Genomic DNA, 13,920 nt, shown 5'->3' with positions numbered 1-13,920 from the left:
CTTGGCGAATCATTAAAAAACACCGAAAATTTGCGGTAAAAGTGAATGAAAACTCAATTGGATATTTCATTGAATAGGAGAGAACATGATGTGTAAATTATCTGTAAACGGTTATACTCGTTGACCGTGTACAGACAACATCAATTGTTATTAGCACGAGTTTACTAACCAAATAACTATATTAACGTGTCTAAGTACGAAGTTTGAATTATTCAAAGAGAGATCATTTTTGTATCAGTTACGTGTGAGCGTTGAGTCGGATATAATTTTTGCAACGTGATATTGCGGGTGGTAATAGTTGAATTTGCTTTTTCTACCAGTTCTCTCTCTCTTTCTCTCCCCCCTCTCTGTCTGTCTGTCTGTCTGTCTGTCTCTCTCTCTCTTTCTCTCTCTCTCTCTCTCTCTCTCTCTCTCTCTATCTCTATCTATCTATCTATCTATCTATATATCTATCTATCTATATCTCTATTCTCGCCGTATTCGCTCCATTTTTTATCTCGCTCATTTATTTAACTATTTTATTCCTTTCTTCTCAAAATTCTTTCAATGCATGTACTTTGAGTAGTTTCGCTGTAGGTTTTCTTAAATAAATTTAGTTCTAAATCGATAATCGATCGAAATTTTGCGATAAGATAAAAAGGTGTTTTTTACTGATACAATGTGTTTTACTGTTTTTTCAAATTTAATTCTTTTCTCTTTCTACATAAAGTTGTTGACCTCAACGCTTAGCATTATTATGACATACTTTTGAGCAAGGGTCGCTTAGAGTTACTTCCAAAAGTAGTTTGAGCACGTGACTGGTCATCAAAGTGACTAGTTTTTGTCTTTTATCCTTTCATGAAAAAAGATTTTATGATCGTGCTACGCGTAGTTCTTGTGCGACTAAGATGCGTTATAACGGGTAAAACTTACGAATATCGGTGACTTATTAAAAACGTAATTTTACCATTCTATAAGTCATTCAATACGTGTTAATCGCAAGCAACGGTAATAACTTATTTCTCTTATATAAATGTAAAGTGTTCCTATCGACAAATAGTATTTAGGTAAAGCAAAATCTAATTTCTATTAATTTCTATCTTGTCTGCCGACAATACGAGACAAAATAATAGATAGTAACTCGCAAAAATTGTAAAGCTGGAAAAGAAATATGTAACATGAGAAAGACAGAATTGTGATAGGTATGTATATAATCTTTAAACCGTGATAAAATTTAAATGATATAGAAGAATAAGAGAGGGAGAAAAGCTGATAACACTAATGTTATTACAAATTCCATAATTTCTTGCTATTTTTCAAAATTGCAAACTTTCGGTAAACTTTTTGTGACAAATAACGAACAATTGTTCGCAATCGAGGATATTCGTGATAATACGAAAATTAAGGTGTCTCATACCATCGGTTTTTATGTCATTTTAAAAAAATTCATGGCTTGAAGCGGGAAAGATATAGTAATAGCATCAGTGGACATTTCAAAAACAAAGAGTTAATTGGAAACGTAAACCACGAGAAAAGGCAAGGGATGAACGAGGATATATCGGGAGACGTTTTAACGTGGCAGTTATCAGTATTGAAACGTGTTTGTACTCTCCAGATCGCAACTGTTGTACAGCATATTCTATTTCATAACCATCAAGGTACGTACTTTCGTTTTATTCGGAGTTGAAATAGATTATCACGTTTCGATCGATATGAATCGCGATCGGAACGTTATCACACTTAACTATATTATTTAACTTTCGATAGCTTATTATCAATAATGTTTTGTTCTCGTTGCTAATACTGATGTTTAATCCACCTTTATTCGGTATCTACCTTAGTGTCGTATCAATCTCTATGTGTAATAAAGATAAGCTACTGCATTCCTGTATACCTATACAGTTTCAATGAAATTTACATATATAAAAAAATTGAATAAGTAACGTTTGACATCGATTTCCCAAATTTTGTAACAATTGGATAATTTGACAGCGTTCTTTTAATATCCGTTCCTTTGATTTCATTTCCGTCCGTTTTTCTTTTTACAACTGAAGAAGGTGTTACACCGTGGTTGGTTGCCAGTGAATAATCGTAAGCATAGATGTGGAAAAAAAAGTAAATAACTGACTGAGACGTATTCTCTAAGCGATAAATCATGCATTCGATCGATCTTTTCCTTCGATCTTTCAACTAGCAGGAAATATTGCGTTTTACAAAGTACATACATCGTGCAAGTTACGTAAAAAGCATCAAGGGAACATTTTTGTCGTCAACTGCGCGGCAACTGCGAAAATTGTAGTCACGCGGCAAACGTCCCTAAGTTCAACTGCAACCATCGAAACGATCAGTGTTCTCCAATAACGTGTTACCTACATTCAAGAAAATATTCGATTTAATAATTATCATTTCCAACACAATTAAGTTACTTTGTTTCAGATCTTTTGTCTTATTAGAATCGTCGTTCTTGCAACCGGTAAGAATTGAAAATCGTTCATATTCTTCTTTCATTGTCGTTCAAATCTTTGTTATGTATTAGAAGAAATCTCTTATACTACAACAAGAGTCTTTCTTACGTTCATTCGTTGCAGTTTGTACATTCGTCTGTCGTCATTTAGTTGATCGGTTTCGTGTCTTTGTACTAATTGTAAGAAGAATCGTCATACAAAAAGCATCGTCAAATTTAAGTGAACCGTAAATATATTTCAATGTTTTGTATTAAGGAAAATCTCTAAGGTGAGTCTCTTATAATTTCTTATATTATTACAATGTGTTTTGACAATATCTAATCACGAAAGTTGTACATTCTTAAATTTAATATTCTTTTTCTAGGATATTCGATAGAGTTTATATTATGTGAAAAAAAGGAAAGAAGCTTAAAACGGAAATGAAAAACAATCGTATTATTGATAAAACGTTTAGTTGATGGCACTTAGAATCGTATCGGATATCTAATGGAGTTGACATCGAGGGAAAAGAAGGTGACTTTCGAAGGTCGCAAAGTCAGAGTCTAAAGAGTTATCACGCGATAATGTCGTAATCTGCCCGACTGTCCAATAATCTGTTTTTAGTGCAGTGGTAGTAAGAATCGCGACAATTCGCGAATCGGCCGTTTCATCGTGGATTATTGGATGTACTGTCATCAAGAATTGCTTTTCATAGACTAGCGTCGTAGTTTTGCAGGTATCAAACAACAGAGAAAAAGTTTAAAAAGCAAAGGACGAATCAATGAAACTCAATGAAATTTGACATTGTTATTTTATTATAGATTTTGGCAGTAGTTGCTGACACTTCATTGTCATCTTATTTCAGACGTTCGATTAAAGAATGTCGAAGAAACAATGGTTGGTCCTGTTGATGCTGTTTTTGACTTACTTGTTGCTAGGTGCTTCCATTTTCTACCATATCGAGAGTCGCCTAGAAATCGAACGCGTCGAAGAAGCCAAACGTGAACGCATCGAAATTAATGGTGAGCACAGTCGGTCGTGTAATTAAAGAACAAACTAGTATATAGATGATTCAAAATCTTAACAATACAACCTATAAAATTGTTCCTTGCCATTTAATGTTCATATATAGTAATTTATATGAATTCGCTATTCGGCAGTTAAAAAATCAATCCAAGTTATCGTCGGCCAATAATATGAGCACATAAAAATCTATTGTACCTTTTTCATTACCAATCAACATTTATTAAAGTTTTAAAAAAGATTCGTCGTAATCTCTCTCTCTCTCTCTCTCTCTCTCTCTCTCTCTCTCACTCTCTTTCTGCTTCAGTTGAACAACAATGAGCAATTGTGATAAAAGATAAATTCGTTGGATCAGTTACTTCAATACTGAGTTACGAAATCGATAGCATGCGAAATCATTCGAATCAGCCACTCCTCAGAAAATTGTTCAGCAAATTCATCGGTTCCCTTTACAAACCAACCGTAAATGTTCATGAATAAAAACGTTTCAACTACTATCCTATCATAGAGATAAAAAGTACAACGTACGTACAATTGTGCGCAACATCCACTTTTTTCTGGAATTTTCATTAACTTTGTAACTAGCATTATCGTGACATTAACCATTAAAATTAATAGTTTTGGTCGATTAGAAGATAACTACAGTATATATGATGAGCGAGCAGCTTTTACTTTCACATAATTTGTCATACGTTGCAATAATAACAATCAGTTAGCATTTTTGATCGAAACTAATTTTATGATATTATCTAAAATGCATCTTATCTAATTGAGATCAAAAAATTGTGAAGAAATCTGATAATACATTTGAATTGACTCTAATGAATTGAAGAAGATCTTTACCTTTACGGTATAAAATTTGTTATCCGATGTGTTCTTTGTTGAATTGTATTGATGTGACTTCTTTTCCCGGTACACGCACGCATATAGAGTTCCTTAACTAATTCGAAGCAAGTAGAGAACATAAATGATAAACGAATAAAGTGAAACGATAAGATAACGTTCGTCCGAGAACAGGTAGTTTAAATGGGGTATCATGCGAATTTTAAAGAGTGTAGAAGAGCGGGTGAAGTTTAAATTTTGGTTGTTTATATCACAATCACAACGCGTGTTTCATTAAATTCGGATTGTGATTCCTCTCTCTCTCTCTCTCTTTCTTTCTTTTTCTCTCGCTCTCTCTCTCCTATGATAAATTCATTTTATTTTTTTCAATTTTTAAGCACATTACAGATATTTAGATTATGTAGGAGTATATTAGATATTAGTATTCAGACTCTGATGCTCATTGTTTTTCAGCTTTACTTCACGCACATTATGTGCCTAATCTTAGTCACGATCACGATGAAATTCTTGGAAAATTGACACGGTACTGTGGAAAGTCGGTTTATAATTATACCGATGGTGAGACGGATCCTCTTAAATGGGATTTTTATAACAGTTTCTATTTTGCTTACACCGTCGTCAGCACGATAGGTATGTACCCGTATAATATACACGATATATATACATTTTTATACGTTTATGCACAATAAAGATCAGGGAAAAAGCGAGTGAAGATACATGTACTTACATACGAATGTATATTTACGCGATCGTGAATCGGTATTGATTTGTAAAAGATTTGGAATGAAATACGGATTTTTCAAGACAACATATCGTATAGTTCGCGAACGTCTGAGTTTCATTTGAAAACTCGAATATTATCGACATCATACTAAAATTCCAAATATTGTTTGGCTAATCATCTATTAAATATACGCAATATAGGTTACGGGAATTTGGCTCCGACGAACATGCTTGGCCGCATCCTGATGATATTTTACGGTCTGATAGGGATACCTATGAATGGGATTTTGTTAACACAACTAGGAGAATTTTTTGGGCACGTATTCGTCAAAGCTCATCAGAAGTACAAATCGTACAAGAGTGACCATAATGACTATTATACCAGAAAATTAACAACGTTCGAAACGGGAAAAGTTGGGTTGACTGCACAGATATTCGCTCATTTGTTGCCAGGCTTCGTCATGTTCATCTTTTTCCCGGCATTTGTCTTCTCCCATTACGAGGGCTGGAGTTACGACGAAGCTGTTTACTATGCTTTTGTCACATTGACAACCATTGGTTTCGGAGATTACGTGGCAGGTTAGAAAACATTTTGTCACGTTTTTTCGCCGATTCTATTTTTAGCATGAACAGTAACTTGTACAATAAGTTCAGTGAACTGAAATACGCTTGTACTAAAACTGAGACATCGATCGGAATATATCTATGCACAACGTTCTCATTCACTTGACGAAATCTTTTTCATACGTGCTTGCACGAATTGTACGTCCCTATAACAAGATAAATAAATCGACACTAATTTTTTTGTACAAATATTCATGTCAGGTTACATTGAAAAAATGTGTATGTAATGAAAAAATTGTCGATGATCTTGCATCGTATTCGTATTCGTATTCATATTCATATTCGATAGGACAGGACAATAGCAAGGGTAGCGGATTTTTCTTTATGTTATACAAGACCTTCCTGATCTGTTGGATTTCGTTTGGACTGGGATACACTGTCATGATTATGACGTTTATCGCACGAGGTATGCGCAGTAAGAAGATTACTAGAATCGAGCATAAACTAGCGATCAATTTGAAGCATACACAAAGTAAAATCTGGAACGAATTTAACAAGGAGATAAACTACCTGCGTCGTGCTTTCAACGAGTTACAGCTATCTAAGGTCAAGGTAAACGAAATCGCATCTCTGATTCTGTATTTCGATCTTTCCCGTTTATATGCTTATTTATATAATGAATCGATATTTCTCTAATATGTTACTATACATTCAACAACTTTATTCATATATTTTAATACATTTCAGAGAGTATATATCGATGAATGTAATTATGAGATTCCACCTTCGAAATTTCCACGTAGCAATAGCTTTCCTGATCTTCGTGATTTGCTCTATGGTTCAAAAGAGAAAGATAAGTTGTGTAACAGACCTCGACGTCGCGCCAACAGCGAAGTTGTACCGACGGTAAGCGATTTTCTCGAATATGAGCATGATCACCACCAAAAGCTATGGTCTTGTAATTTGATCGAGATTAACATATTGTTGATCGAAGAATTTATGCAAAAAATGCCTTTTGACCGGCGTTTGCTATTTTTTATGAAATGTTGCCTTCAATCTATTCTTCTGTGGAAGCAAAGGTGCATTTTTTAACACCGTGCGTATCATTTTCACTTTCAGCGTCACAACCGATCACTAATTCTAAGGTTTTTTGTTGATCTAATATTCACGTTTGAATTAGAATTATTATAATATATTATTTTAATATATGGAATTATTGTAATATATAGAGAACAATCATTTTCCGAATCATTAGTATTGTTATTCGAAGAATCAAACAAAGCATTTGCATAAAATTCATCAAAAATTCCTTCTTCGCTAAAAAATTCGCGGTGCACCATTTTTGAAAATATAACGCCAAAAAAGTTGCCTTTATAATATGCAAAAGGTTAGAAGAAAACCTAACGTGACAAAAGGTGAATGATAAACACGATCACAAACTCTATAATAAGCACTTTATAAATTTTAAGCTCAAACAACTTTATATGATGGTACTATCTGGACCTCTTTCTATGATCTAAACGCTATCTCTTTTTCTCAATACGTCCCCGGTCAACAACATTTGCGTAATACAACAATCTGTTAATACATGTTTTTCATTGCTCCATAGGAAGATCAAATAACTCGCGTCGTTTCTGAGACTGATCTTCAAAGAATCGACAAAACGGCAACATTCGCAACTCATGCGATGGTTCAACCAGCAGAATTGTTAGCAAGATTGGTTAATATTCTTGGTTACATACCACCAGCTACAGAGGATACTGGAGCTGATGATTCGAATCAGACAACTTTCGTTAGCCAAGATATCGGATATCGCGGTAACAGGCTCGAAGAAAATAACAGTAAAATATATTCGGAGGAAGGAGGAACTTACACGTCCAGTACTGGACCTGGACTCTGGACCATCGGTCATGAAAAAATACCAGCATATCGCTTTGCTAATCCTCGTCCAAGAGCGGCTAGTGAGATCAGACTACACGAGACGAAGAAAGAAGATCGAAACACGGAACGAACCTGGTCCGGTCCGACGGCAGCTAGAAAAATTCATGAATTGATGAAATCGCGAATAAGCGAATCATCTGGCAAGGAACATGGCATTAAAGAAAGAAGATTTTCTAAACTTCGTAACTTTGCATTAACAAGATCTGTTTCCAAAGCACTGGTTTCATCTGCTCCTTGGAAAGGTCGTTTCTCAATGAGTTCAGAAAAAAAGAATTCGGGGTTAGATCACGAGATTAACAGAGACACCGGACAATCATTCCCATTGGGATCGGTAGCGATCGATGATAGACGAGACTCGACCACTTCAAATCTACGGAGACATTATTACACTCACACTGGTGCAGGTAGCAATCTTAATACAGAAAATACTAATAATTTGCTCGAGGAAACCAGTTTAGCCGATTTTTTGAGAGCCCTCACTGCTCTTCATGCGAGCGTCGTTACGAATGGCAGTTGGACCTCAGCTACGAACACGGATCAGAATCAACGTAATCAACCTCGAAGAAAAATGGGCACCGCTTCCTTGACACCGCCGAAACTTCCCAGTTTGTTCACGTTATTTTCGCCTTCTCCGCCTACATCGACAACTCAAAGTAATCAAAATACGATTACGCAAGAGTTTAATGTAAACTCGAACGAAAACAAGCTCCCTTGGCCTCAAAACCGACGAGAGTCGAGAAGAGGTAGTTTGATATTCGTCGCACCTACTACTACAAAATCGAGAAGATTTTCTTTAAGACCAGTAGCGACACCCATTAGTCCTCCAACGCCTCCGAAGAACGATACACCATTCTTATCGGTGAGTTCGGTGATCCACTAAGAATCGATTAAAACGTTTTTTGCCTTCAAAAACGAAAGGAATCCTCAATTTCGTCGCTTTTTATCCTGTTCCGTTCTTTCACGTGACATCGCGTTTCATGCTATTTACACTTACCTACTTTTACTTTTTTTTTAGGATTCACAACAAAGTCCATACGAAAGTAGATCAACGTCCTTGTTTGAATCACTTAAAGAACCTCTTATCTCAACAGAGAGAGCACCGGGACTTTCAACGCCAATAAAATCATTTTTAAACGATCGGCGTTTCTCGCTACGACCTACTCAAAATCCGAACGGATGTTTAATAGATAATAATCCCGCCGCTCTCGTTCCTACGCTCAAAGCTGTACCTCGTTGGAAGGCTGGGATGTTACAACGACAAATCAGTCAAATGAATCTTCGACGTCGAGCCAGAGCCTTCAGTTTGAGCGACGTTCACGCTGAAGATCTCAAAGAAAGAGCCGAGCCTTTTGATCTATCGTCCAGTAATTGCAAGAAACATAACTATGATGCAAAAGAATATGGTAAAAATATATCTCCGAATAAACCCGATAGAAAAGATTTGAAAAGTGACGGATTCGCAAAATCCACTGAAAATTCAGATCAGTTTGCATCTTCGGTTTGTACTTCAGCTGAACGATATTCGTCGTTTTCGCAAGAAAGTGCTTTAACGAATTCTGTTCGACTCGAAGAAAAGAACGTGCGAATTTTTGAACCACACACTCAATCCATTTCAAGTATAGCCTCGATCGAGAATATCAATCATTTGAACGAACATACTTCTTGTCCCCCGTTAGATATATACAACGAAGAAAAATTCACTTCATCCAACACAGAGAAACAGGTATCCTCGAACGATTCTTCTACTACTAATGACTCTACTCTCAATTATAATTCATTCATTGATATTGATACATTACAGGAATTACAGGAATCATTAGTGGAAGTGAAAATAGAGAACCCCATTACGAATATCGTTCGTAATCCTTTTACAGCTGACGTTTCTCTAAATAATTCGCTTGATTCACTTTCAGAGCTGAAAGTCGAAAAGCATGGATCGCACTTGCCTATTAATAAATCGTGACATGCGGTATTTGCTGAACGTCAAACTTACATATATCTGCACTCATTTTACAGTCGGACTGTCCTTCGGACTGTATCGAACTACAGCAAATCTCAGATGATAAATGAAAGACCAAACGACGATATGATGATAAACAAGGAACGAAGAATTTATATGTATATACATTGTACAGAAATTTTTAGTCTTTAGTCATTGTACAGAAACTTGTTTCCCAAAAGCTGTCGCTTTCTGTTATGATCAATTTCAAGGAAACAAAAGATTGAAATTTAAATTGGAGAAGAGAGATTATTGCAAAGAAAAAGAGAGAACGTTCTTTTCTCGTTATATCATCGATATCAATATATTAAGTTTCTTTAAGTATCCCTACTTTTACTGTTATACTTATTTACTAGTTTTATTTCCTACTCTTTTCTTTTGCTTTCTTTCACTGCTACAAATGACCATTACAAAAACGAAAATGGACGTCGAGTTGTCACGATTTCTAAATGAGATGATATTTCGCGAAAAATTATTTCGAAGATCTAGTATTTTTGATACCCATGTACTTTTATTCAATCATTCGATACAATAAATTATGTATAATTTAATTTACACAGGAACGCAGTTTTCTTCTTTTTTCAAGTGCCGAGTTTCAAGCAAGTTACTGTGCAATGTATCGGCAAAAAGTGACACTTGACAAAGGATTGAACAATCACTGTTTGGTATGATAATATTAGACTGTATAAATTAACAATGCTCGATGTTCGAATAATGTATTGTATATTTTTACAACCTTTTTCTTATCTCTTCAATTAAATGTGCTCGGGGGATCGAAATTTCTGTACGCGACATGACGTCTCTCAATGTAAGTTCTCCTCTAGCCAATTCTCCTTCACCGATTATTATAACCAACGGTATTCCACTTTCTTCGCAATACTGTAATTGCGCAAGCAATTTTACGTTTCTTTTATAAGACTGTTCGGCTTTCACTCCAGCATCCCAAAGAATTGACAAAAGTTTCATTCGTTCTTCATGTAAATTCTTTTGTGCAGTCGCTACAAACACCTCAACTTCGGTGGTTCGCGTTTTCACACCTTCCTTATTCAACTTTGTCTCTAGGACGTTGAAAATTCGTTCCACACCCAACGACAAGCCAACACAAGGAATCGATTTGTGTTTGCTATCAAACATTCCAACCAAATTGTCATAACGACCACCACCTGCGACGCTACCGACGCCAACGTCGTCACCTGCAAAAGAAAATAAAATAACTCGTTTCCAGATGAAAGAACTCTTCAAGTTTTTGAATCGTATTAATACAAATTGTTTTAAAACGTTGTGAAACTCTTTAGAATTTACCAGTCAATATCGCTTCAAAGATTACACCTGTATAATAATCAAGTCCTCTAGCAAGGCTAAGATCAAAAATTACTTTGTCTGTCACTTGCAATAAATTGCAGTACTTGTATAATAATTCCATAGATTCAAGGCCTTTCGTCGCCGATTCGTATTTCATTAATTCGCTGTCTTCCCTTAGCTCAGAAATTAATTCTATTCCACCGAATCGCGACACGTAAATGCCAATTTTGTCAGTACTGGATTCATCCAGACCTTTCTCTTCAATTATTTCTTTTTTGACTTCTGACCACGAATTTTTATCCAGTTTATCAATAGCAGAACACACAGCACGAAATTTATTACTTGGAACACCACAGGCAGCAAATATACCATCCAATAGCAATCTGTGGTTCAATCTAATTGTATAAGGTCCTACATCCAGAGATTGTAATGCCTCAGAAATAATGCGTATGCATTCTGCATCTGGTATCATAGGATCGTACTGCCCGGCTATATCGAAATCCTTTGATATGGAGAAGATCACATATCAATGATAGGTTCATCAACAGCATTATTCTTAATATATGTTATTGGACTTACACATTGGTAGAACTCTCTGTATCTACCCCTTGTCGTAGATGGATTGTCCCTTCGATAAACTTTTGCTATATGATACCTTTTTATGGAAGAGATTTTTCCCATGGCTAGATATCTAGCAAAGGGTACAGTTAAGTCATATCTAAGGGACAAAATTTCTCCTCCTTGATCCTTCAAGTCATAGATCAACTTTGAATCTTCTCCATACTTTCCTGTCAAAACTTCCTAAATTGGAAATAATTTTTACTTAAAATATGGAACAGAAAATCTGGTTACTCAAATCATGATGGACAATTTTTGCATACTTTCCGTTCAAATATAGGAGTATCTATTGTTTCTGCACCATGCTTTTTAAACACTGCAACTATTTTATCCAATACTGTAAGTCGTAGTGCCATTTGTTCAGGACCATAATCCCTTGTACCTTTAGGTGTTTTAAGAAGAAGCTTGGAAGGTGCCTCGCCATTCTTTTCTCCTAGTTGAGCTTTTAATTCCAATAATTTAGTAACTTCCTCTGCAATCTACACAAAATTAAAAATTAATTGATGCTTGTTTAACACACAGATCTCAAATTAACTTTAAAGATGGGATATATTTAATACAATCTTTCTTTTTATCGTTGTGCATCACAGAAAACTGCCTATATAATTTGCATACCTTTAGCCTCGAAAGCATCGATGCATGGTAATATTTTCGTGCAGGTAGTAAGGCATTGGTCCACATCAAACACAACATCACAAACGATCCAGTCATTTAAAAGAACCAGAATCAAAGAGAAAAGTCTGCCTCAATGTTGATTATTAAACTAGCCGAAAGAACAAATGGTACCATATAAGTAGACTAGCAAGCAAATGCTATAAATTATACGGTTTATGTAATATAGCTGATATAAACATGTACAATTAATACAGTTTTCCAAGAAGAGAAATTTCATTGGGAAACGTTAACCGATGCGTGCAAATTTTTATAAACATGCCTATATATAATTTATAGCCATTTCGTTTGCCAGCGAACAACCACCTCACCTTTCGATCAATTATGTTTCGGTCGGAAAGGCGAAGGTTGCTTATGTGATCGACCTTTCTCATCAGAGGAGTAATTGATCCTTCCGGATCGGGAAACGTGTTACGTTCAATTTGATCGAAATTTTGAATGTTTGCGAACCATCTTTTCAAATGTGGCCATTTGAAGAGCCGATCATTAACGAAGGTTACGCAGAAATCAAAGAATATTGTATCTTTCGTAGTAGGAACCCATCCACACACATAACTGACATCCGCGAAATCGTGGTTAATATTTTCTAAATGCGCTTCTAAGTTTGAAGTCGTTGAATCCTGAAGAATGGAAAATGATATACTACGGTCTCTGTCAGAGGTTAGATGCAGACGAAAGATCGAAGATGTTTTGTCATAAGATGCTGGTAAATTTATTCATGAGAACAAGTCAAAAAACGAAAAATTCATGGACAAGGCATTTGTAAAAAGACCCTAATCACAAACAATTATTACAATTATGATTGTAACTCAAATATAAACTTAAATACAATTCAAGCACATGGAGACGAAATTTACTGTTACCAGAAGGTATCGCCTGTTCAGTTACATTAAAAAATTCGTGACAAAAAAGATATACAAGTCTGTAATACATAAAAGTAATTGTTCCTACCTGGACATTGTTGGCTTTAGCAGCTTTCAGTTTCCGTACAATTTCTCCTTGTTGTTTCACCTGCTCCAGCAACTTTTCATCGATTTCGTCAGCCATAATGCGTGATTCGGTCTTTCTCCGTTTAACTCCAATTCCAAACGCTTCATGCAATACGGCATCACTGCGCCTTCCAGCAGGTTACATCCAACGATTGTACTCAGATTTACTACGGTCTGCTCATTTGACCGACTTTACAATTCCATTCGATTCGCGTGTTTGACGCGTGTTCGTAAAAGGATGAACAAATTTTCTTCATCACATTCATATCCAATTTGTTTTTCGAATAGATACGAAATGGTGGGCAATATTGATTCATTTATCATTAATGCTAGAAAAAATAGACTATCTGACTTTATTGAAAACTGATGTTTTTCTTTTCTGTGATTTATCGGAATCAAAAAATGTCAGTACAAAATTGATATGGAATAGCTTTCAGAATGCGATGACAAACTTTCAACATCTTGATGAATTTTGAAACCGATAAATTTTTAAGATTATACAATATATTTTTAATAATATTGTAAATATATACGATATATTTGTTAATAAGGGAGAAATTCTTCAATAACAAAGGGACAACATATAAGAAACGTATGAACTAATAATTTAAACACTATAGTTTGGCTTACAGCGCAGGATTAGTATTTGACGTGTATCTCACACAGAGGTTATGTGTATAACCTATATATACATACATATAGAGCTTATGCTAACGAAGTGGCACTAATAGTGTGTGTCGATAGGATTGACAGAGAGAAAGATATTTTTCTGTCTCAAATCTCAATTGTACCCGCTGGCCACGTGACCACATACCCGTAATTA

General features: G+C 35.4%; 2 protein-coding genes across 11 annotated transcripts; one reads left to right on the top strand and one right to left on the bottom strand.

The window, feature by feature from the left end:
• The first annotated feature begins 559 nt into the window (after positions 1-559).
• On the top strand, positions 560-10,079 carry LOC100646496 (open rectifier potassium channel protein 1). Of its 6 annotated transcripts, none has more exons than XM_020867992.2 (12): positions 560-1,637; positions 2,416-2,452; positions 2,568-2,712; positions 2,809-3,159; positions 3,245-3,445; positions 4,743-4,919; positions 5,214-5,591; positions 5,926-6,188; positions 6,324-6,482; positions 7,186-8,376; positions 8,533-9,240; positions 9,319-10,079. In XM_020867992.2, the coding sequence occupies exons 5-12, from the start codon at positions 3,304-3,306 to the stop codon at positions 9,478-9,480; spliced, it is 3,180 nt and encodes a 1,059-aa protein (XP_020723651.2). In that variant the 5' UTR covers positions 560-1,637; positions 2,416-2,452; positions 2,568-2,712; positions 2,809-3,159; positions 3,245-3,303; the 3' UTR covers positions 9,481-10,079. The 6 variants fall into 6 exon arrangements, with proteins under 6 accessions (XP_020723651.2, XP_048270259.1, XP_003393760.2 ...); XM_003393712.4 differs by lacking the exon at positions 560-1,637 and having other exon boundaries at positions 1,659-2,452; positions 2,809-2,957; positions 3,048-3,159; XM_012315571.3 differs by lacking the exon at positions 560-1,637 and having other exon boundaries at positions 1,659-2,452; positions 2,809-2,970; positions 3,053-3,159.
• On the bottom strand, positions 10,006-13,848 carry LOC100646284 (histidine--tRNA ligase, cytoplasmic). Of its 5 annotated transcripts, XM_003393711.4 has the most exons (7): positions 13,728-13,848; positions 13,060-13,426; positions 12,420-12,728; positions 11,700-11,915; positions 11,398-11,619; positions 10,819-11,320; positions 10,006-10,709 (listed from the first exon to the last, which is right to left on the bottom strand). In XM_003393711.4, exons 2-7 carry the CDS (start codon positions 13,153-13,155, stop codon positions 10,246-10,248), a joined length of 1,809 nt encoding a protein of 602 aa, XP_003393759.1. In that variant the 5' UTR covers positions 13,156-13,426; positions 13,728-13,848; the 3' UTR covers positions 10,006-10,245. The 5 variants fall into 5 exon arrangements, with proteins under 5 accessions (XP_003393759.1, XP_012171029.1, XP_048270262.1 ...); XM_012315639.3 differs by lacking the exons at positions 12,420-12,728; positions 13,728-13,848 and adding an exon at positions 12,052-12,199 and having other exon boundaries at positions 13,060-13,637; XM_048414305.1 differs by lacking the exons at positions 12,420-12,728; positions 13,728-13,848 and adding an exon at positions 12,052-12,058 and having other exon boundaries at positions 13,060-13,637.
• Positions 13,849-13,920: the final 72 nt, after the last annotated feature.

The sequence above is a fragment of the Bombus terrestris genome, chromosome 2 (genome assembly GCF_910591885.1).
Source record: "Bombus terrestris chromosome 2, iyBomTerr1.2, whole genome shotgun sequence".
In the NCBI taxonomy this organism is placed as follows: domain Eukaryota; kingdom Metazoa; phylum Arthropoda; class Insecta; order Hymenoptera; family Apidae; genus Bombus; species Bombus terrestris.
This window is presented reverse-complemented; position numbering and strand designations above follow the sequence as displayed.

Bases quoted from the DNA above. Each gene is read 5' to 3' on its own strand.
- LOC100646496 (XM_020867992.2), top strand. From the start codon at position 3,304: ATGTCGAAGAAACAATGGTTGGTCCTGTTGATGCTGTTTTTGACTTAC. The intron at 6,483-7,185 runs GTAAGCGATTTT...ATTGCTCCATAG, and splicing joins ACAGCGAAGTTGTACCGACG to GAAGATCAAATAACTCGCGT. The intron at 9,241-9,318 runs GTATCCTCGAAC...GATACATTACAG, and splicing joins CATCCAACACAGAGAAACAG to GAATTACAGGAATCATTAGT.
- LOC100646284 (XM_003393711.4), bottom strand. From the start codon at position 13,155: ATGGCTGACGAAATCGATGAAAAGTTGCTGGAGCAGGTGAAACAACAA. The intron at 12,729-13,059 runs GTAGGAACAATT...TCCATTCTTCAG, and splicing joins CTAAAGCCAACAATGTCCAG to GATTCAACGACTTCAAACTT. The intron at 11,916-12,419 runs GTGAGGTGGTTG...AATTTTGTGTAG, and splicing joins GAAACATAATTGATCGAAAG to ATTGCAGAGGAAGTTACTAA.